The 23,383-nt window shown below is 38.7% G+C and overlaps 1 protein-coding gene across 2 annotated transcripts in view; it reads left to right on the top strand.

Moving 5' to 3' along the window:
- COL5A2 (collagen type V alpha 2 chain) overlaps nucleotides 1-23,383 on the top strand; it is a 113,154-nt gene that overhangs the window by 47,140 nt on the left and 42,631 nt on the right. The window contains exons 2-8 of one of the 2 annotated variants that reach the window (XM_050900480.1): nucleotides 10,334-10,558; nucleotides 12,077-12,090; nucleotides 14,191-14,223; nucleotides 14,896-14,928; nucleotides 15,606-15,659; nucleotides 19,517-19,627; nucleotides 21,352-21,429. In XM_050900480.1, coding sequence (XP_050756437.1) covers nucleotides 10,334-10,558; nucleotides 12,077-12,090; nucleotides 14,191-14,223; nucleotides 14,896-14,928; nucleotides 15,606-15,659; nucleotides 19,517-19,627; nucleotides 21,352-21,429 — 548 coding nt within the window. Of the gene's footprint in view, nucleotides 1-10,333; nucleotides 10,559-12,076; nucleotides 12,091-13,897; nucleotides 13,919-14,190; nucleotides 14,224-14,895; nucleotides 14,929-15,605; nucleotides 15,660-19,516; nucleotides 19,628-21,351; nucleotides 21,430-23,383 lie in introns of those variants that run through there. The other variant, XM_050900481.1, reaches the window with a different exon arrangement.

The raw sequence follows: 23,383 nt of genomic DNA, 5'->3' as shown, positions 1-23,383 counted from the left end.
AAATTGTAGAAAAATTCCTGACCAGTGCTAATTGTCTTACTTTTATATTCAGTCTCAAGGATTTTCTCATCCATAACCTTTATTGAAATGAACTGAGCTCTACTCACTTGTTACTGACATTATTACTTTTACGCACTGAAAGAAGAAAACAGCTTATTGCTCCTATATCTGTAAGTAATAAATAAGTTTAACTTGTGTAGAAGTTAAACTCTCTCTTGGGCGTGAGATGCACCTAAATCACTGTCTCTTCCTCATGCACATGTGTGTTATTGACTTCAGATTACACTTAAAACTAGGCTGCTCCTTTATGACCTTCATCCCTGATGCTGTGCAGAAGGCAGCTAGGATGCCCTGAGGGCTGCCAAAGCCTGTTCCATGTCATCTTGAAACCAGAAGTTGCTGACTGAGCTGTCTGAAGTGTGGTAAAGGTAATGGTAGCAGAAAAGAAACACAGGCTTTGTTCCTGGAATTTTTGCAGACTTTCTTGCTTACCATTCTTCTTTTTTAATTTCTCAGAGGCCCAGAGTTTCGGCAAATGAATAGCTTTGCTGTACAAACAGCGTATTATGAGTATAGCTTTCCAGCAATACCTTCCTACTCCACCCAAACACTGGGTAGTTTTTGCTTCAGTTTGAAATGCTGAGCCTGTTGGAATGCAAGGATTTTTAATTATGGAATTGAATTTTCTTACTAATTACAAATCTTTATTTTTAGTTGAAAAAGAGGGTCATATTAGCCAGCAAGGATGCATTTAGGGGATTACATGAGTCCACTTTGCTAACCGCAATGTAGAAAAGCTTTGTGGAAAAGGCAATGTGTAATGATAGGTTTCTATTGAACTTTGATGTGAATAGCTTCAAAGAATGAGGATGTTTGGGCAGCAGCAAGTATGTTTCTTTTATATGCAATAAGAAAAGACATCCATACGCATTTTGTCTGACTTCAAAGGAGCTAAATCCTACAAAACAAGGAAGGCAAACCAGTTCTTTTGTAGTGCATGGTTATTTTATCAGTTAGGCTTTGAGTATTGTAGCATATAGTAAACAAGAACAGTGGAACTTGTAAGAGTTTGGATAGAAGGGTGCAGAGAAGAGAAGACCAGACTGCAGTTAGGGGCTATCTATTTAATGAATTTTCCCTTTGCCATTGAATTGGTTAAATCTGATTGGCTTCTACAATGAGATATTTGGCTTGGTGCACAAAGGAAGAGCAGTGGATGCTGTTTACCTTTAGTTTAGCAAGGCTTTTGATGCCATCTCCCATAGCATCCGTAGGCAAATTGGGGAAGTATTCAGTCCTGTCTTCAGTATGGGACTGAATGGGTGGACAACAAGGTGAATGAAAACCTGGTGGGGCTATCGAGTTCAAAGACTAATGGCTGGCAGTTCAAAGTCCAGCTGGTGGCTAGATAATGGTGACATTCCTCCAGGAGCAGTGCTGCGACCATCAAGAAATAGTTATTTCAGAACCTGGCTGACACAGTGCAGTCTTACCCTGCACAGCTTGTTGCTTGAGCAATCGGTTTCTGGCTGGCTGGCCAACCAAGATGGCTTCTTGTGAATCGCCGATAGATTTACTACAGGAATCCAAATGTACCGCGAGTGGAAACCGTGTCTCGCTGATACTGGCACAGGAAGCAGCTGAGAGAATTTTCTTCACAGCCAAAATGCATTATTTTTTACTGATGCACAGCAATCCAAGACTGGATTTTGGAAAGACCAGAATCAAATAGTCATGGATTCCAGAACAGTGAGCCAAAGTAGACAGTAGAAGAATATTACATTTTCATTGTAATCTTGCTATTTTAGACTTAGGTTTAAATACACTAGGCACAGTTCCTTATGTCCTGATAAGATTTGCTTTAATTTGCAGTAGCAGCAGGTTGGGCAGAATTCCCACCATCAGGGCGTGTTTGCTTCCAGAATGAAGCCTCTTACATTTTAGGAAATGTGCTAATTGCAGTTTTAATTCTGTTGTAATTTTAAAAACAGTGCCTGTATTGCTGAACCTGTGAACGTTCAGCAGTGCTGAGCCTTGGCCCTGTTCTGCCTCCACTGACTGAAACGCTCTTGCTGCACATTCTCTTTGTAAGCTCCCCACCAAAAGAATCTGCTGTTTCTGCGGGACCAGCCTGTCTTCATGCAAATGAAAGTGATTCCGCTTAAAAATGTCATCCAGAGCCAAGAATGTGCTCCAACACTTTGCTTAGAAAAACAAATGATCTCTGTTGCCTCAAGCCTCTTTTGAAATAATAAAACATAATAATTGGCCACGATAAGCACTCTTTTTAGGCTTTTTCTGCCTTGAGTCAGGAATAAGACTGTGGTACAGGTAGCTATAGCTGAACTGACTTCACTGTAACTATCTTGCATGACAAAGTCCAAGCAGGGCATCTGTGGCTGTGTGGGCTCCAGCAGAGACCAAGCACCCTGCTACTGACTTCGGCTTTTGACTGATTTGCTCCAACTGCCGAAATCTGCGACAGTATTTTCTCAGGCATGCCCTGAATGCCTCCCCATTACAATCTTTGCGCAGCCTTAGACATTTGGAAGTAATTTTATTTCCCACTGTATGCTTGAGGCTTGATTGCCATCATCTGAGAGTATTTGTATAAGCACTACTGGCAGATCAGGCTCTTCAAACTCCCTCCTTCATCCTGTTCTCCTATAGGCACCAAGCAATGTGTCCAGCCGTGCTACTTGTGAACCAAATTAAAAACAGAGAAAACCAAAGTAAAAACATGTTTACATCTAACCTTATTCATGGGATAACTCTAGTGAGTTAGTTTAACTAAGTGCTTTCAAAGTATGCAGATCCAAGACTGTGGAGTAACCAACAGAAAAGGACCAGCCTGACCAGTCTTTCGGCAAAGTGTCGCTGCTGCACAGTTCCCTGCCCTGTCCGTAGCATAAGACAGGGTGTTTAGAAGGGTTGAGTCTTGTTCAGTAGCTCAGGAACAGTGAGGTTAATACGCAGATACAACATAATCAGATGCTCTTAGGGAATTGAACAGTATAATAAACATTGGATAGTGCTGTGGGACCAGCATAAGAAATCCTTTTTACTGGAAGGGATCCCAGTATATTCTGCCTTTGTATCCAGCATGTGTTGAATCTTGTAATAAAAACATTGTTCTTGATTGTTCTGTGTTGGAAATTAACTTTATCCATAAAAAGGCAAGCAAAACTCCTATTCGCACTGATGGAGACATAAATACATGAACCTGTGAGTTGGGAAATATGGACTACCAGACCAAATGTAGGGTAGTATGGTTTCCATCCAGTTAAGGAAACAGTGGAGAAGCAGTTGTATACTTTGGATGTTAATTTAAAATTAATTCAGAGGAGTCTAACAGTATCCTAAGCCTAGTTTTTCCTTTTCAGTTTTCCCTATTCAGCCAAATCCACAGTGCTGAGTGGAAGACAGAATTACTTATTTTGGCACAATTTTCTGGAAGAGACAAAACCCAGTTGACGGATCACAGTCAGAGAGCCCTTTACCTGGGAGATTACCTCTTCTCTCAAGTCAGGGTATATTGTTTTGCTGTTGCTTTCTGCCTCTGGACTGTTGTTTAGAGCGCAGAGGTTGGATTTTCTTGGTTGATGAATCTCAGAGGGTGAACTCCCTCCCCTTAGTGCCAGCCAGAAGCAACTGGCCAGCTGCAAAGTGTATGTCTTTAGTAAGGCTTTGGTTAACTGCTATAGCAGTTAAGTCTCTGCTTGGGAGCTGACTTGCACCTTGATACTTAGCAGTATTTATTCATACTTAACGTTATTTGTGGACTCTGCAGGAAAAAGTTGAGTGTAATTTTCCAATCCTAAAATACATGTTTTAAAATTATCTGCATCATTTAGGAGAACGCCCTGGGACACTTCAACTTCTGCAACAAGGCGCAAAGGATTGCAGCTCCTTGTCTAGAGGGTTGACCCCCTCAATCACATTGAAAACTCATTTGGAATTAAGACTATTCAATGTCTTCTAATCTGTGGAATGCTTTTAAAAACACTTATTTATTGTCAACTTTGCAAATTATCCTCTAGGATTTTTTTAAGCAGGAACTCTGCAGGATGGATTAAAAAACGCCACGTCTTTTTCTAAGAAACAGTTCTGATGAAACCTGGTTTCCTACTGATTTGTGTTTTAAACTGTGTGCCTGTGTACATTCCCAAAAGTATAATGAAAGGGATTTGTTATTATCCACTTGTTTTACAAGGGAGCCTTGGTGGGGCACTAACTTGGAACTCCCTTCTATTCCTAACTGTGCATGTTCACAAAATTTGCAGGAGCACAATTATCTTAGTGACCTGGCCTCTCACAAGGTCTCTGTCAAACTTGGCTGAAACCAGCCACTGGAATCAAATGGGCTTGGGGACACAGGTGTCACAGTGCAACCAGTAGAATCACATAAGCCTAATTTCCTTAGGAAACCATAAGGGAAATGCAAAATGAAGTGTTCATCCGGACCTTCAGCTGGCATAAAACAATGCAGAGCCACAGACTTTGAGGAAGTCATCTTATTGTAGACCAATGAATGTCTATGCTAGTTATTCTTTTAGACAGTCCTGTAATGAATAAATCCTCTGCATGATACTCATAATGAATCTGTGCATGTCATTTGTTGCTTATTTTCTTGGCTATGCAGGGAGACTTAAACTGAATTTGAAGCCACCAAGAGGACGTTCATCTTCTGTAACCCTTAGTGAATTAACACTGTGTTACAGACCTTGTTAGTGGTCAGTGTTTCCAAGAGAATGCTGAGTTATATGTAAGTGCATTGTTGTACTGTAGCTGTTATCTAAAGTTCACTGAGATATATGATGTATCCTGAATGGAAATGTCTGAATGCAAATTTGATTTCATTTTGACAATCAAATATTTCATGTTAAGTGAATTGTGAATCAGTTCGGTCTTTTATTGGTAAGGGATTCCAGATTCATCCTTGTGTATGTAACTATAAAGTACTTATGTAAACTGTATGTGTTAATCATTATTAACAAGAATTGTTTGTGTGCAACAAATGCAAAATAAGTTTTGTATTTATCAGCACTCCTGAAAAGTATCTGATTTTCCACATAATTGATGTTTACATTGTAATTTGCATGGCACAGTAATTTGGATAATACTTTATTAATTACCACTCAAAAAAAAGTTATCAAAAGATAAACAAAACAGACAGTCTGATTCTTATTGGAGTAAATGAGAGGTGTTTTCGATTGGTTTAATGGGAACTGGATCAAGCCCTACATTATTGTTGCAACAGGCTGATAATCAAAGATTATTAACACCAAGCTCCTCTTGTCCCTCTCTTGGCAGTCTGTATACATGCACAACAGTACATCTGCAAAATGGTTGTTAGCACGTATCATCTTTCACTTTGATTTACTTCTGCACCTCTGCTTTGTGAGTCAGCAGGATTAAATTTTGTAATTCATAACTTGAAACTCAGCTTTTCATATTCTAGAAATTTTTTTAACCTTAAAAAACACTGCATCTATGTAATCTTATATTTCCTTACACTTTTCACAAACTAGCATCAGGATGACAAAGAGGATGAGAAGCTACCTGCACAAGCTGTTTTGTTTCCAAATCCTTTTTCATTAAATAACCATACTTCCTCTGTTCCAGTCTTTTTATGTTAAGCAACGTAAAAGCATTGGGGTTTGGTTACAGTATGCATCAAGAAGTCCCTCTTGGCAGAAGAAAGCATAAAACTGGCGGACTGTCCCTTCAATACCAGTCATCATCTTTTCTGCGTTTGTTAGACTATGTTCTCTACTGCTGTAGGTCTATCAGCCTTTAGGCTCCTTTAATTATCGCATTGGTAAGACTAGTAAAAATGCAATGAGGTGGAGCTGCTTCGCTGTCAAAGCCTTTTCTTTCCCTTACCATTTCATCTATGAACCAAAGTTGTTAATGTCTGCAGAAAAGCTATAATATCTGCAAGTTTTGCTTGGGCCATTTTTTTCCCAAGTAGGGCATTGAGAGATGTATTCCCTTCCATCGTATACCTGTCGTCTCCTCAGCTGAGGTAATGGTAGTTGACTACTTCCATATTAGGTTGTCTATAAGCAGAGATGGTGAACAGGAGAGTATAGTCTGGGGCTTTGGGGACGTTTCTGCAAGGAAAAATAAGACCTTAGAATGACAGCTTCAGCAAGCCTCCCTGTTTCTACGTGTGGAGTAGTCTTTCTTTTGTCCCCCTTCTTACCCTTTTCTTTTGAAATATTTTTGCTGAAGACACTGGTCTTCCCCCCCCCCCCCCCCCCCCCCCCCCCCCCCCAGTTTTCTCTTTTTATGGTGTCATATTCCTTCTTTCTTTTTGTTGTACCTGGTTCTATGCCCAGGCCTTACTTTCCTTGTTCACATGCAAGATGTGAAACAGAAGTCAATGAAAGCAGTAAGAGTACTATAATGAGGAGTAACTTTAAACAGCAAACCAAGCAGCAGTGAATTTCTAGGTGTTACTTTCAAAATGATGTATATCTGGTGGTGCAAGATTGAAATGGTTTCATATGCTGTCTTTTAACACTTGTCCTGTTGGTGGCTTCTTGAGGAGTGGAATTAACCTTGAGAGAAATTTACTTGAAAGGAAAACAAGCTCAGCATAAAATGCCCAAAGCAGGGTGTGCCTTGCACGCCTTTACGGTGCATAAACTTCTTTGACACTTGCTGGTGATGACTGATGGGCTTTGACAGCCATCTAGTGGCTGGGATGGGGTTTTCCTCCCCCCAGTAATTGGTACAATTTCAGTGTTGTCACAAAACTGGGCCTGAGTATGTCAGTGTATGATGTGATTTTTACATCCAAATTGTTGATGTGCAGTCTCAGAGTATGATGATTTAGTATATGAGCTATAACTGACTGTTTGACTTCTGATCAAATAGTTCTTTAAAGCAAAACTGATACTCCAACAGATCAATATGTAGCAGAAAAATAATTGCATTTCACTCACTGTGCTTTTCATTGAAATCCTCTTTCATGAAGGTCCTTTGTCCAAGCTCATGAATGAATGAGTCCTTAAATATATCATAGGGTATTTCTTCTACCTTGCCTTTTATATTTGCAGACTGCTTTGAAACTTATTTTCACTGACTTCAATGGATTCACAACCCTGTAGATTCTCTAGTCAGGTCCAATATCAATTAGAGTTGTACTTTTTGTTGGTAAGAAAGGAATCGGTTAATGGGCTAGAAGATCCTTTTGCCACATTAAGATTTTCCAAAGCTGCTTTTCAAGCCATTCAGCACCTTGTGTTATAACTGCAGAGATAGAAAGAACATGTGACATAAAGAGTTTGTGAGTTGGTCTCTGTAATTAAAAAAACTTGCAGATTTCCAAACCAGGGAGGAAATGGTAGAACAATTTCCTTTGCTGTCTTTCCCGGTCTGGGTGTAGATGGATAACATGCGTGCAGTTTGGGCCTGAGAGTAAAATGTCAAAATGTGTTTGTGGGATGAGTTGGCTTTGAAATAGCTACTCTTTTCAGGTTACTCTCTCAGTGTAATACAGTCACAGCAGAACGGAAAACTAGAAGCACCAAACGTAATCAAAAGATTTAAAATTAAAAATGTGTTTTCTGGCAGTATTGTGGGGTGGGGTTTTTTTAATTATTATTATCAACATATCTGCAATCTAATAGGAAAACAGACTTCTTAGTACACTTCTAGAAGTTGATACGTGCTTTTTTCCCCTGCCTTTGTCTGCCTCTTTCTCAGCCGCTGAGCGGGACCCAGGCAGAAGCTAGTCACCATTTGGCTCAGCTCTGATTTGCCAAAGCAGTTGCTATGTGGTTTTTTTGAAGTTGTGACAGAATGCTGACTTTGGGCTCAGTAACTTAGAAATTTCATTTATGCAAACTGCTGCTCTTCTGAACAGCACAAGGAGTTCTGTGGGTGATACGTTAAGGAAGACATAGACCATATGCCAGACATCTGGGGGGAAAAGACTAAATATGTCAGACAGTGTGTTATGTCATGCACACAAGGGAGAAGCAAGAAGAGTGCTTTCCAAAATATGATCTGCAGTTTGGAAAATGATTCTCACAGTGTCATAAATGGACTGTACAGCACACTTGGTCGATGTCTTTACTTCACATTAAAAACATTTCCTCCTGAGCTTCTGCAGCACCCCTTCAAGTCATTTTGTCAGTTGGTGTGATAAACCAATTGAAGAGAGGAGCTGACCTGGTATAAATTTGGAATTCAGTTTCTGTTATAAAGCTGCAGAAGTTAGTGATGGCAGGCAACAGTTAATGACACATCTGCTCCATTTCTCCGAGCTTTGACATTGATGGAGTAACTGGACTTGAGTTGAGGCATGAAGCTGAAATTCCAAATCTGTTCGTATTTATTACTTTGTGATTTTCTGTTTACATCTGGTTTAAATTAGGACAGAAATGCATAGAACAGTGAAACTGTCCTTGTGCTTGGAGCTGTTAATTTTTATGCTAATAACAGGTTTTCTTAAAAAATAATGGTCATGATCTTTGACTAGTGGGATATGTCCTATATACATATCTAATTGTCCCTATTCCCAGTCTTGTATCAGTTAGAAATTAGGGCTGTTTGGGAATTTTCAGATAATGGTTTTAACTGGATTGTCCAGTTTCAAAGACATTTTTGATAGAAAGGGTTCTGTGGTCAGATGGAGCTCCCACCCAGGTAAGATTAATCTTCTCTGCAGCATCCCAGGGGTCAGGAGAATCATTTTGGACTGTGCATGACTCGGAGGGTGTCTTGGCACTGGGGTTCTTGGTCTGCAGGTTTGTGACCCATTGTCTAGGGACAGCCTGGGGACGGTTCATTGCTTTTGTGGCTGCTTGTGTTCCTTTAGAGGATGAAATAGTCATTGGGCCAAAGTGAAAAAAAGGTCTTGTCTTTTTTTTTTTTTTTTTTTTTTTTTTTTTGCTGATAGGGCATTCTGTAAAATGTTGGATACCCAAAGAAAAGTTTCCACTTTACTTGATTTTTGAATTCTTTATCAGACATATTTTATTTTTAGGCTGAGATACTGAGATAGACTCACCTCATGATTAAAAAAACAATTCAGATATTTGGAGTATTTGCCTACAGAATAGGAAGAAAATAAAGGCATAGACTTAAGTATGGATAGAACAGTACCTGAACAGATGTTATGTCCCCTTAAATGTTGCAATCAGTCAAATGGGGAAATTTTTGAAATTTCTAAGTTATAAATTCAACCCAGAGGAGTTTTTCCGCCTTGGTGATAGTAGATTGGTTGGAGAGGAGAGAGCAAAAACTATATTGAATGGATTTCTAAGTTATTGGTAAGAAGTTAATTCTAAATTGGAATTCAAGGAAAAGAAAGAAAAGGAATAGTATTAAGACAAGAAAGAAAGTAAACTTTCTGTGAATGGACTGGATTAGGTTAAAAATGACATATGCAACTTCAATAAAATAGAATGACCTCCATACAAATGTGTGAATATGTAGATAGATAGGACATATGCATATAGGCAGTCAATGCTGTTCCTATATAAATGGCCACATAGGGTAGCCTTTCATATATAGTTAAAATATTTAAGAGGTATTTTGTATGTAGTTAATATAGATCCATAGCAATAATTTATGCATGTGCTGGGGTAATCATGTAGGGCCATGACCAGCTGGATTATAAAAACTGAGCAAAATAAGTAGTTTGTGAAGCCTCTGTTCACTCAGCTGGAGACACTGCTGCAAGCACCCTTGCAATGGAGGCTGCTGTTGCCACTGGACAGTGACTGACCTGTTTGGAAGATTTGATTCTCCACGTTGGTATTATCTTACACCAAGACCCCAATAAATGAGTTGTTTTTCTTTTCAACAAACGCTGCCATGTCTGTTCAACACTGTTGTAAGTCTGGCTGTGTAAGCTACTTGCAGCAGGGAGCAGGTAGTGTATGCTGTTTCGTACAGAAGTCTCACAGGTTCTTCTCCCTAGTCGGACGTCTCTAACGGCCTGTGCACAACAGTTACAAAGAGCAGGCAGATGGCAGGAGTTCCTCTATGCAGAGTTAGTGCCCCACTGAGCAGAATGACATCCAGAGACTCGTGAGGCAGTGTTCATTTGATACTGTGGTGGGTTTGTGCACTCCATGACGGCTCTATTTTACTTCTTTCTGATCAAGAAATACAGTGATAAAATAAGAAAGACATTTAGGATGACTGATATTTAGAAGTCCTTAATATCAACTTCAGCTATGCTGGTGGACTGTTTTCTTCATGTATGTGATGCTGCTTCTCATCTCCAGATGTGCTCTTGCCTTGTCCAGACCTACTCCTCCTTTGACTTCACGGTTGGAAAATGTGTTGTATATTCTCTCTCCTATCCCAGGAGAAGATGTTGAAGAAATAGCCTGCAGTCAGAATGGCCAGATGTACCTGAACAGGGATATTTGGAAGCCCTCACCATGCCAAATTTGCGTCTGTGACAACGGAGCTATTCTTTGCGATGAAATCCAATGTCAAGATGTGCTGGAGTGTGAGAACCCGCAGGTGCCCCCCGGAGAGTGCTGTCCTGTGTGTCCCCATACAACACGTGATTTTGATACCACCATTGGTAAGATTGCTTTCTAGTTTGCTTTTTTAAAAGGAGAGACAGCCCAAAGAACTAGGAACCTCATAATACTGAAATTTCTAATAGTATTTCCATTGTGAAAGTTTAAATCTGAAGAGAGTAGATACTTGGCAGTTATCTTCCATCTTGGATTACACCTGAGCTGGCTCTGGAAACAGTTTTCTTCTATGACTATGAATCTGATATAAGCCCAAAAGGCTTTATAACTAAAAGCTTGATCTGAATTCCATCTTTGTATTTCAAGGAGGTTGAATTCTGGCTTCTTTTTGTGGTTCATCTGGAACTGAAAGATAAATATGTTAAGATAAATATGTATAATAAACATATTAAGATAGATATATATTTATTATATAAATATATATAATAAAATAAGTGTATGCTTTAATAAAACACTCAATTTGAGACCCCTCCAATAGATGAATAAATGTAAACATTATATGTAAACAGTAAAATGTAAACAGTGTAAAATGTTTCCCCAAAGTGGAAACACGAAACCTGGATCCTTTTGTGACACATAAGAAAAAAAACTAGCATGAAGTATCATTAACTCCCTGTTTGCGTACTTTCTGTGACATAACTTGAAGATTATGTCTTTTCCAGTCCATTTCTTCTTCCTGGAGAGACTTGGATGAAGCAATCCCCCCTCAATTTTCCTAAAAGAAAATCTCTTAACTTGCAATTAATGCTCAGTAATACTGTGTATTGCATTATTTGAACTACATTCTATACATAATAATTAATGCAATTTCTTCAGGAGATATAATTGCTGTTGATTAGCTTAGTATAGAACAAAGTAGTAGGGACTCGTGTAATTGAGCAATAGAGCGAGATGTGGCAAGCACTAATAGATGGTGCATCCTGCTGTGTTGTGGGAGGCATTAGGCCAACGCCAACAAGGTACACCCAACAAATATAAAAGCAGTATGGATACATTCCAGAATTCCTTACTGTTATTCAGGGTATTAATAAAATATTCCTCTGAAGGATTTTTGTGGATATGAGTGTGGCTGTATGGCTCTGAATTCAGGCACGTGATATTGCAGGTGCTTTTCAAACAAGAAGAGGTCAAAAATCCCTTAGCCAGCTCTATCTTTTGAAAAATACCATGTAATATGTTGTGGATCCATCAACATTGCTTGTACTGAAGTCAGTAATAAAACTTCCTTTGACTTCATTGTCAGTCATTAGGCCAGCTTCTGACAATTCCCCACAAGATATTCTGCTTTCCTAAAGTGCTTTTTCTTACTCTGTGCAACACTGAAAAAGACTGAGAATCAGGGGACATCATTGCAAACCGTTCTGATTCCTCACACCTGAACAAGGGAGTATGCATGTCCCTGGCAACTTCCCCAGCTCCCTCCGGGTGATACACCATCTTCTGTGCATCCAGGATTGGGGATGGCTCTAGTTGCAATACCTTCACTCAACTCTTACTGTGTTCTGTGTCTCAGAATAAAAACATTGATTTCCTCTCTTTTCTTCTTTTGTCCTTTTTAATAGGTAGAGGAAGAAAGGTAAGAATTCCTTTTTTTTTTTTTTTTTAAATGTATTACAACTGTTAAACGAATCTTTTGCATCTCCTTGGAGCGCTTCACAGAAATGAAATATAAGCTCTGTTAAAAACACTTAGTTCTTTCCTCTTGGTCTTCCTTAGTGGCTAGGGAGATTGCAGTCCACATGGCAAAAATGCTGGGATGCAGGCAAAAATCGTAGTCTTAATATAGAGAATCCCTTGACTGAAAATCCCTGCTGCCTGCATCAAAGGAATTCCAGTTTGAGTAGTTTGGTGGTTTCATCTCTAGCAGTGCCACAAAATGAGAGAAGGGACCACTAGGTTATTAGAAGCCAAACTATTAAAACTTTCAGCTTGTTTTTTGCTGAGACTTAGCTGCCCAGTGTGCAGTAGGTGGCACAACCCCTCTTTAACCATTCCTGCTGGAATTGTTAAAACTTTGTGCAGGAGGCATGTCTGTATTATGGTGCAAGGCATTACTGCATCTTGTCTAGCTGTCCTTGTGTTAGCCTTGACCTGTACCTAATTCAGGTATCAATCACAAGATAGCTGTTGCACTACTGCACATAGGTTGGAGCAGCCACTGAGGTATGAGACATGGCTGGTGTGTCGGCTTTGCTGCCCGTCTCGTGTACGGCTACACCTGAGGTCAGGTGTATTTGCAGGAGGCTAAGTGACACTGTTGACTGCTAGGCAAACTTACCCCCAAACTACTCTGCCTTCTAGCTGGTACCCCATAGCATTGATGTGATAAGCTCCAATGCAAAGCTATACTTACAAATTTAAGTTTTAAAAAATGTTTTACACTGCTCTTTGATCTAAATAGTGTTTTTAATAAGAATTTTGGTTTTCTTACATTTACTGTTGTATTTCATTATTTCATATACTTGACCATGAATAACTGGGGTTTTGTATAAATCACTGGAGGACTGCACAAGTATAAAAATACTCCTCAGCAATGTATGAAACCATGCTGAAAAGTTTTTTGGCATCCTTTCTACTTTCACTGTGGTAATAATTCAGGCCGCCCAAGGCATCTTGCATAACATCATGGCTGTATTCGGGTCAACATCAAGTAAAAGACTGGCAAACGTTACCTGAGTACTTGTGAGGGTCCCTTACAATACAGGAGGTGGGTCTGCTGGAGCCCGAGGGCTCCATGGGGATGCTTGGTCTGGGCACTAATGAAGAACCGGGATGATGTGTTCTTGCACAGAGCCACACATCTGCGGGCAGCATCTCTCATAGAATGCAATTAAACGAAGAGAAGATCTATTCTAACAAGAGAAATTAAAATACATTCTGATAAATAAGCTTCTAAGATAGTAAGCAGCTACGAGAAATAATTGAAATAATTTTTAGGTGATCAAGTATATATGCTCACCGAAACAGAGTAGCTCTCTATGCAGGGGTAGTTTATGGAAATAAATGGACTGTAACCAGCTTGTTATTACTTGATAAACAAGGCAGGAGATTTTTTATCTTTACAAAGTCCTCTTTTTTTCTTTAATAAAACTGTTACCACCAATAGGTCTAAACCCAGTTATTTTATGTAACATGTAATCATTGTCAAGACATTCAGCTCAAAGAAAGTCAAATGGCAAATGCTGTGTCCTTCACTCTGAAGCTATGCGATATCATTTTGTATTCTGTCCCTATGCTGCAGGTGGACGTGCAGGTTTTTTATGTCCATAGGTTTAATGATATGAATTTTAATTTAATCCCTTGAAGAAAAGGAATCTGAATGCTGCTCTGGACTCTGCATTTCATGTGAATCAAATCATCCAATAACAGAACTACAACATGTTTTCTAGTACTTAAATATCATGGTAATTTTTTAGTTTGACTCATCTTTCAGCAAGTATGTTATATAGTTAGAGAAAGTCTGTTAATTTATAGCCTTCATTTAATCAGTGTCCATAGTCATTAAAAATAGTAGGGATTAGCTATTGCAGGTACTTCAATTTAGCCTTAGTTGTATCCTTAGAGAAGTCTTAGCATTTATCACAGTCACAGGGATGGTACTGGTGAAACGGGTACTGTTAATTGTGCTTTCACTTGTTTTTTGCCATCTGATGTTTTTGTATCTTTTTTCCTACAGGGACAAAAAGGAGAACCTGGAATAGTGCCACCTGTAAGTCCGTTTTTTTTCTTCATTTATCAGCACACTCTAGAAGTGTACATTTTAGTGCTTTAAAGCAGAATTGCAGTAATTAAGGAAATACAGCAAAAAATGTGCAGCCTAGGAATGAAAGGAATGGAATTACACTGTTTCACATATGTTACATTAGAAATTCCTGTCAATTGCATTTTGGGAAAAAAATCTTACTGAGTTAAATCTGTCATAGTCCTTATTTTTACAGTTAGAAATTTGTGGAGGTATAAAGGTAAATTAGTATCTGGAAAGTGTAGAAACACTTGAGAAAACTGGTGAAATAAGTTGTTACTTTCTGTCTTTACTATCCCTTTCTAGCATGAGGACAAACAAATTAAAAGAATCAATAAGTTGAGACTAAATCATTGTAATTCACTTATTTATTTCATCTTTTTTAGAATAACAATGATACTTCCAAGATTTTGCTGATATTGCTTATAAAAAGACACCAAACTGGAAAGAGATAACTAGTGAAATTCCACACACACACCCCCCACCCCCCCACCCCAAAAAAAAAGCCTTACAACTTGCCTGGTACTTTAATTTTCTCTCTTGCTCTTTACTTTTCAGTAACTAATTTTCTGTAAGGTAGTCGTGACAAATACATTCATAATGTTGTGTGGTAACTTTGATTTATATTGCCTTCTTTAGGTTTCAGGAATACGAGGCCGCCCGGGACCAGCCGTGAGTACTTTTTGAACTTCTGTTTCTCTGATGATAGCATTTTCCACTTTCTGCCATTTCTGTTTTGTATTGTGAGGATGATGTGAAGGAGGACTCTTCCTTGCCTGTAGTGGGTATTGTCTGCAAAGCCGCTGGATTTGAGGAGGCAACAAGATGATAGGATTTTTTACTAGTGTCAGGTCAGCCTATGCCCTAAGTGAATGGATGTGTGCTTGTAGTACATGTATGTCTGAGGACCTTTGTGTGAGGTTGATGCTGGGGAATGCTTTTCTAGCTGGGATCTAGCAGGAGTAGAAGGAGATGCAGTATGGTCCCCAGCTGCGGCTAAGCAGAGAGCAGTTCTGGACTAGCAGGAAGGGAGTCTCAAACTTGTACATCTCCGGATTAAGAGCCTCCAGCATTCAGAAAACCTTTGCTAAATTAACCTGTGGAGCACATGAGAGATGAAGCCATTTTGTAGATCTCTTCATTCTGGTTCTACTCCCTTCAGGCAATGTACTATTGAGAAGAAATATTGAATACTCGGTGATTGTAGCCATTTTCTTTATGATCATGTGAAAAAAAAAAAAAAGAACTGCAGATTAATTTTCAAATAAGCATTGCATTTCATATTTTCAGAGCTTTATTAATCGTTAGCTGGTTTAAAAGGTACTTAATATTTCTAATCTTTCTTTTAGGGACCTCCAGGCTCACAAGGACCACGAGGAGAACGAGGACCAAAGGGAAGACCTGTAAGTTATTAAATATTCTCAGAAATTAAGTACTGCACTAACCTTAAAAGATTAGATGGCTTTAAACTGTTTCCATGTCTTCTAGAGTTACTAGAACTTTCCTCGTATTTTCCAAGAATCAGATAACAAACAGAAAAACATTTCTATCTCACCATTCTCTGGGTACATTGAAACCTGAATGCTTTGAGATAATTGACAGGTTTAGCAGTATTTCTGCTAAAAGCCATACTGTCTCAACAGTTACCCAGAGTAACTCCAGGATTTAAAAAAAAAAAAAAAACCAAAAAAAACCCCCAAAACCCAAAACTGGAACGTCATGTTTGCCTGTTTAAGAACTCACTGACTTTTTGCTGGTTACTACTGTACGTCAGAAGCAATGTGAACTGTGTGGCTCAGTACTCCAGAAAAGGCAAAGCTCAGAAATTTAGCAGGAGTTAATATGTGACTGCATATGTTGGTATGCTGGTGAATAATATAATCAAGATCGCTCAGTGGAAATAAAGACTTCATAAGGGAATTTCAGTGTCTGCCTGTGGAGAACCACAGAAAGGCCAAAGGGGAGTGCTGAAAATGCCAAAGACGACACGTTCCTGTTGAAAAAGCTAGGTCAAAGAGCAGACACTGCTAAAAGCAGATTTTAAAGAGTTGTATCGTTGTAATTTCTATGTGGATATTTTCCTATCCCTCAGGAGAGAGCAAGCCAATACTGAGTTTAGGCATAGGCCTAAAACTGACTCCTTTGTGCTGTTCTTCCCGTGAGTGCCTGTTGTCCATAGATGGTAATGACACTTCTTCTTCTAAAGCAGTGGAGTAAGTGTGTAGCCTCTTTGAGATGGATGCCAAGCCACTGCTGCTCTCTAGATCACCGTAAGATGTTTGCCTGATGAATGGGTATCAAGATGCATAAAAGAATTCTGGGAGTAATTGTGAAATCTTGTGGTGTGCAGAGGAATCTTGACTCTGTTCATAGAGATGTCTGAAGTGCTTTCCTAATGTGCAGTATTATCAATGAGATGCTAAATAATTTTTGATTCTGTGCCGTGCATCCTTTGTATGTCTCTACAGAGTCGTGGCTAGAAGCACCTAAAATACCAAAAGGCTGCAAATAGTTTTGAGTTCCTTTGACACAGGTTATTATACTGCTTTCAAGGAATATCAAGGGATTAGGAACCAGTCAGGTCCTTTGAAAATGTTACGTCAAAGGTTCTGGTGAGCTGTGTGTATGTCAGAGTGTAGATCTGAGACCAAAGAACACTGCTTCAGTTACAGAGTGACTGCTAGTGCAGGATTTTTTTCATTTATACTTGCGGGAAGAAAAAGTTAGCTCACGCTTGCATTTTATATTATGAAAACCTCTGCACACTGTTTGCAGTTTGTTTAAAATACCTCATGGAGCAGGTAACCTTGTACAGACACCCTTCATAAAATTACTCTAGGTAAATACGTTACTGACTGGTGGTATGGCAAAACCACTAAGCACATTTCCAAGCCTTTTCTTTGTTTCTCTGGAAATTTTTTTTTTTTTTCTTTAAATGGGCTCCTACTGACTAGTGAGCAGAAGGAGCTCAACTGTGCTATGGATCTCTGCCTTTTACAAAAGCAGGACCCTTGGATGTAAAATGAATCCAGGAACACTAGCATATTTTTTACTTCAAATCCTTTGTTAGTGTAACAATGAGAGAGAACCAGCTAGGGAATAGCATGTTTGCATTTGTAAAATGCATCTAGGGAGGGGGAGTTTTGGAGCATGATACAATTTTAGGTGTTTACAAATGATCTTTTGAAGACAGAAAATAAGATTGAGCATCCTCAGAACCATTGATAAGTTTTGTTTCCATAAGGATTTACACTCGATTGTAATTGCAGTAGCAGTTAAAATCCATAGTAGTTTGAGAGTGTTTTACCATGATCTGCATTTCCTTTTATTCCATTACAGGCAAAACCTGTAATAGTTTTCGGAACAGCAGCAGCAATGAGCCAGAATGAGTAAACTGCGTGTTTAAACGGTGCCACCTCGTGGCCTCTGTGAGAAGTTTTCCCCCCCCCCCCTTTTTTTTTTAAACCTCACTGACCTTGAGCTGGTGAAAGAAAATGAGAGGGCTTTTTTTAGTATACGTATAAATAGATAAATAATATAAAATAAATAAAAGTATAATCAAGATTTTATTAAAAAAAAACCCCAAACATTGGTTATATACCGCTGGTTAGTTGCCACCTGCAAATACAAGCATGCTTTTTGAGGACTTTTTGGGGTGGGGGGTTGCAGTGTTGCTCTTGAAGCAGGTTGATTTTTGGTGACTAAAAAGTAGGTCCTTTTCTTAAAAGAAATGAAGAAAAGACCTTTTTCTATATCAGATTTTGTTAAGGTGTCTTGGTTTGGATATTGAAAATCAATCGTCGTTGTATAGAGGCTTGTTTAATTCTCTATAGGCAACTGTGTTTTTTTCTCTAATGCTTAGCTTTGTTTTCTTCTTATTTTGAGAACAAAGGAAAGAAGATAACTCATTGTTTTCCTCCTTTGGACAGTATGCACTTTTAGGTTTGGCGGTCTACTTCTGTTTATAATAGAAATACTAAATAATGAAGTTTTCTGCTAGAACCTTCCACTTCCATCCAACATGCACAAATCTTCTCATTTGTTTCAGAATACCATCTATTCACAATTCATTCTGGGAGTAGGAGTGTGTGTGTACACGCATGTCTGATAAGGAAAAGATTTTCTCCTGATTGCTAGGCTTATAGGAATTTCAGGCTATAAAGATAGATCAAGAATTAAGAGAGTTATCTCATTCACTGGGATTTTTCAGGAATCCTATAGTCAGTGCTACCTCAGTGTAGCCCTTTCCCAAGGGAATGCTTTTGCTTTAATATGTGAACCATACTAGTTCAAACCATACTAGTTCAGACAGAAATTCCACCAAAATGTGTCACGGACTGCAAGGAAACACAGTCCTCATCTCATGGAAATACAAGTAATCTGTCTGATTATAATTGTGTTTGTAAAGATGACTCACTGAGCCAGGCTTCCAAACTTTTATGTTTAAGGATCCTTGAAGTAGAAAAGCTCATTATATAGTATAAAGTTTTTCCACGCTGTAGTCCAGCATTTTATTCTAATGAAAGAAGCAGTAGTGACAAGCACTTTAAAGTCTGTATTTATGATTGAAGTATATCCTTATTGGCCCTGTTGCTATTGATTTTGTTCCACTGATGTGTTATTAGCTGCTTCTGTATTTTATTTTAGTTCTGACACAAGATAAGATGAATGCAGTTTAGGAATCAAAAATGGGTGATCAAAATGGGAGCAATGGGATGGCCTCCTAGCCTATTCTGCAAATACTAGCTAGAGATAACATCGACACCAAGGGAGTTACTCTGCATTTTTGGCAGTGTAACTGTGTTGAGTATTCAGCAATGGGTATGAGCTGTCTAAACCATTCATGATGTCAGGAGGCTGTAAAAATCCAGCCTTACGCTGGAGTTTCCTAAGCATGTGTACGTATGTACACTAATCCGAGGTATATGTATTTTAGAAGTAAATTCATTATAGTCTATATTGTGTGCAAAGCCAAATAGTTTTTCAGGAGTAGTATACTCTAGTATGGAACGATAAGAAGCCTGAATTTCTAAAAAAGCCTGTGAGAAAAATGACTGCAGTTACTTGTGTGTTGGATTTGTGACTATTTTTAGCCAGTGCTTCTGATCTGAAGGTAGGAACAGGTCTTGAGGGATGTTGTTTGTTTGAAGATCTTTCTGTAGAAATACAGATTTATCACAAACGAGGCAGTTTTTTGCCAGTTACAATGATTTTAATGAATACCTTTGCGCATTGTTGGCATTTCTGATTTTCTTTCTAGGGTCCTCGTGGTCCTCAAGGGATTGATGGGGAACCTGGTATCCCTGGCCAGCCTGGTGACCCTGGTCCTCCAGGGCATCCTACCCACCCAGGACCAGATGGACTAAGCAGGGTAAGTTTTACACTTGCTTTAGTAGAGAGTGAAGTGAGTGTTGGGCCAGATCCACATGATACAAAGAGTTACTTCTCTTTGCTTCAGTGAACGTGGAATGCTGTGCCCACAGTCCCTGTCTCCCAGTCATGAGGGACAGCAGCTAGCGGCAGTGCAAGTTCTGCCAAAAATTTGGGCAAGTTGAACGTGAGAAACCTCGGAAAGGATACACCTTTTGCAATGGGTTTTAGCATCTAGAAAAGCCAAGGTGCCCAAATCTAAAACCCTCAGTAGGGTTCTATTACTTCCACCCGAGGTAAACCCAAGGGATCTGGACAATAGTACAGGGAAACTGGTGTACCAAATTAGGGATACAGAAAAGAAAAAGTAAGATGAATTATAAATAACAGAATAACTAATGAGAGAAATTAAAATGTAGTTAACTATGTTTCTTGCTGGAATTGTTCAGACAAACACTGAGAAGCTTAAGTAAGGAATTGTTTGTGAAAAGCAGTGCTAACCAGCCATAGATACAGACAAGGTGTTCTGCAAGACTTCCCGCCCCCAGTTCTATGGAACACTAATTATGATTGATAATGAAATACATATTTGAATTTCTCAAGTATATTCAGTTACACATTCATTGCTGTTTGGAAGATATCTATTTTGATTTCTCACTCCATTGTTCCTGCAACGTTACTGAAAACAATAGAGTTATACTGACAATAAGCTAAAATATTCATGTTAGGCCAACAGCTTGCAAGTTTGGGCAGCATTTCTTGACGTAACCACCTTTCCAAATAGTCCTGGGTCCAGCAGATTCAGCCTAAGTAAATATCTTCAGCACAGAGGAATTCCTTAGAATCACAGAAGCACCAGGATGGGTGTTAGACGACCATCCTTCATAGATTTCCACAGAAAATATGAAAGAATAGGTGTGGCCAGAGATTTAAGACATTTTTGGTTTGTATTCCTGTCTCTGAAGTTAGGCAATCTCCAGCCTTGTGGAAGATGTGTTTGGGGACCAATCTGATGTGGAACAAACTGTAAATCTTAGAAGACTTGAATGCACATTTGTGCTCTTGCTCCTTCTCAGCCACTGTAAGTTCTGGCCTGCCACAAGTGAGGATCTGGCTCTGAATGAAGCAAAATAAAACTGTTGATTTCAACTATGTGCTTGCAGAAGAAGGAGGGCACTGAAGGTTCTCCCTGCTCTAACTTATTTGTCTGTGAATTGGCATGAACAGCAGCGGCCTTCAACTTCACTGGATAAGGGCAACACGCTTAAAAATTCTAATTTGAAATCATAAAATCAGCTGCATTTCCATTTACCTCAGGATATTTCTGAACTTGAAGCACAGTAAGTGAAAACAAAAGATAGGCTTAGAAGACATGAAGGAATATTGCAGGTGAAGTTACGGTGTGATTTGAATTTGATGAAGGTGAAAGAAACCTAATTAATTTCATGGGAGGCTTTCTTCTTTTTAGGTAACTTTCTCATTTGTTTAATATTCAAGTGGATATCAATCAGAGTAGTAAGCAGACAATATGATGCATTCGACTGATCTATGAAGCCTTAAACCACCTCAAATTTACAGGAAAGGCAACTTTTAGTGATTAAAACAAGAATTTAGTTCTCAGTGCTGCAAAGCCAATGTAAACAATGAAGATTCGGTTGCATGGATTTTTGCTTTATGAACCATCAAAATGACTGACAGCTAAAATCACCCATCTTATTTTTTCAGCCATTTTCAGCTCAGATGGCAGGACTGGATGAGAAATCTGGACTTGGTAGTCAGATGGGACTGATGCCTGGTGCAGTGGTAAGACCAGATTAGCCCTGTACTGTAGAACAGAGTGGAAGTGGAATGTATATGCAAAATCCCAAAGGGGAATTCGTCCTCTTCAACTTCCTATGCCTCTAGAACCTGAGTGTACAGTATGTTCTAGTGCAGTTTTGCACACTACCTGGAAAAAAGTGAAAAAATATTCTTTTATTAAATTGAAAGCTTTTTTTTCCCCACCTCTAGCCTTCTTGTTGTCTTCCTTCTCTCCTTCTGAAATATAGCAGCTACTAACAGTAAGGTACAGGAAAAAAAAAAAGCTCCTGATTTTCTCTTATCTTGAGTCACTGCAGAGTAAGTGAAAAGCGTCAGGTATAACACAAAGGAGAATAAACAAATATGTAACTTTGAAGGCTTCTTTTCACATTGTGACATCAAAGATAGTTATTTTTGGTAGTAATTTAAAAATTTATTTCTGAAACCAGCTGTTAACTGAAAGCTGTGCTTCATTCTTTTAAGACAGACATTCTGTTTCTCCATTGGGTCCAGTTTTATCATTGGCATCTCTCGCTGTTTAGATAATGCCCTTTACTTTCAGTGCACTGGGGACTTAATGGTAACACTGAAAGTTTTTACCATCTGTGAAAGCTGTTTCACCACCCTAAGCTGTCTCTGCTAGAACTCTTGGGGTTGTTTTTGAATATTATCTCTTTTCACTACATGTATTTATCACATTGTGATATCTTGAAGATGCTGTTACCCATTTTGCTGTTATTTTTAACGTTCATTCTTAAGGAAGCCATCCTTTAGCAATTGTACTGTCCATGAGTTTGCCTACCTGAATGTTATCCCTTCTAGTCCCCGCTAGTAACCTTCAAACTCAGTTTCAATACAATTTGAAAGGTTCTAAAGATAATCTGATGTTTTGCCTTAGGATTAACTTTTGCGGTGATTTCTTTAAAGAACTTTCCTTTTTTATGAATGTGTCTCTTCAGTGAATTTGCTGTGTGCTCATACAGTGATTTGACCCACAAGTCTGTCCTACTTACTTCGTTGCTCTCCGTTGTTTTGCTTAATCCTTTCACTCAATTTGTCTCGAGACATTGCATCTCTTGTACTGCCTCTTCTTTTGTTGTTCTCAAATATGATTTGTTTTAATATTAATATCTCTTTTAAGGTATTTTTCAATATCTAGGCCTCTCTAAGGCCTTACACAAAGGCTACTAAAGTCAGTTGGCACTCACTCACTGTCTTTGGATTGATTAATGATGTTCTGTGATATCCTTTTTTCCTTTCCTTGTAAACTGAGTAGCTGACAGTCATTTAGCTGAACCATTGTTTTTTGTTTTGTTTTTAATGTTGATTAGAATTTTTAAATGGCCTATTACTAACTCTTCTACATTTGCTTTGTAAAAATTAGTAAAAATTAATGAATTGTGTGTAAAAGACATAAATCTTGAGCCTCTGTCAAAATGCAAGTTATTGTCTGCTATACATATTTTTGTATTGCTATAAGCAAGAGGATTACTTTCAGACAAGGTTATGTTTACTTCATGGTATAAGTTACAATTAAGCCCGAGATTTTTCCTAAAAATCCCATGAAACTTTTTAAGGGGAAATCTGAATTTTCTGTAACAAACCACAACCTTTTGGAAGCTGTTCTGGTGGTTTGTATGATTCATGAAAATATGTCCTTCCATTGCCGCTTGTTGCTGTTCATGGCTGAGAACAGCAGTGTGAATTTATTTTGTCATTGATTCCATTATGAGATTAATCTGAATAATGAGATTCCCTTCAAGGAAAGACTGTTCCCCCCAACTCTATTCTGTGATGACATTTTTTTCAGCGGAGCTATGCAGGCAACTTGGTTATTCTGACTGATGGCAGAGACTGTGAGGTTCCAGAAAGCAAGCAAGCCCATATTTTCAGCTGCTAATGAATTTACACTGCTGTGGCTTTTTGAGTTTGAAGATTTCCATTCTATGTAATTTTG

The sequence above is a fragment of the Gymnogyps californianus genome, chromosome 7, assembly GCF_018139145.2.
Source record: "Gymnogyps californianus isolate 813 chromosome 7, ASM1813914v2, whole genome shotgun sequence".
Lineage (NCBI taxonomy): Eukaryota > Metazoa > Chordata > Aves > Accipitriformes > Cathartidae > Gymnogyps > Gymnogyps californianus.
This window is presented reverse-complemented; position numbering and strand designations above follow the sequence as displayed.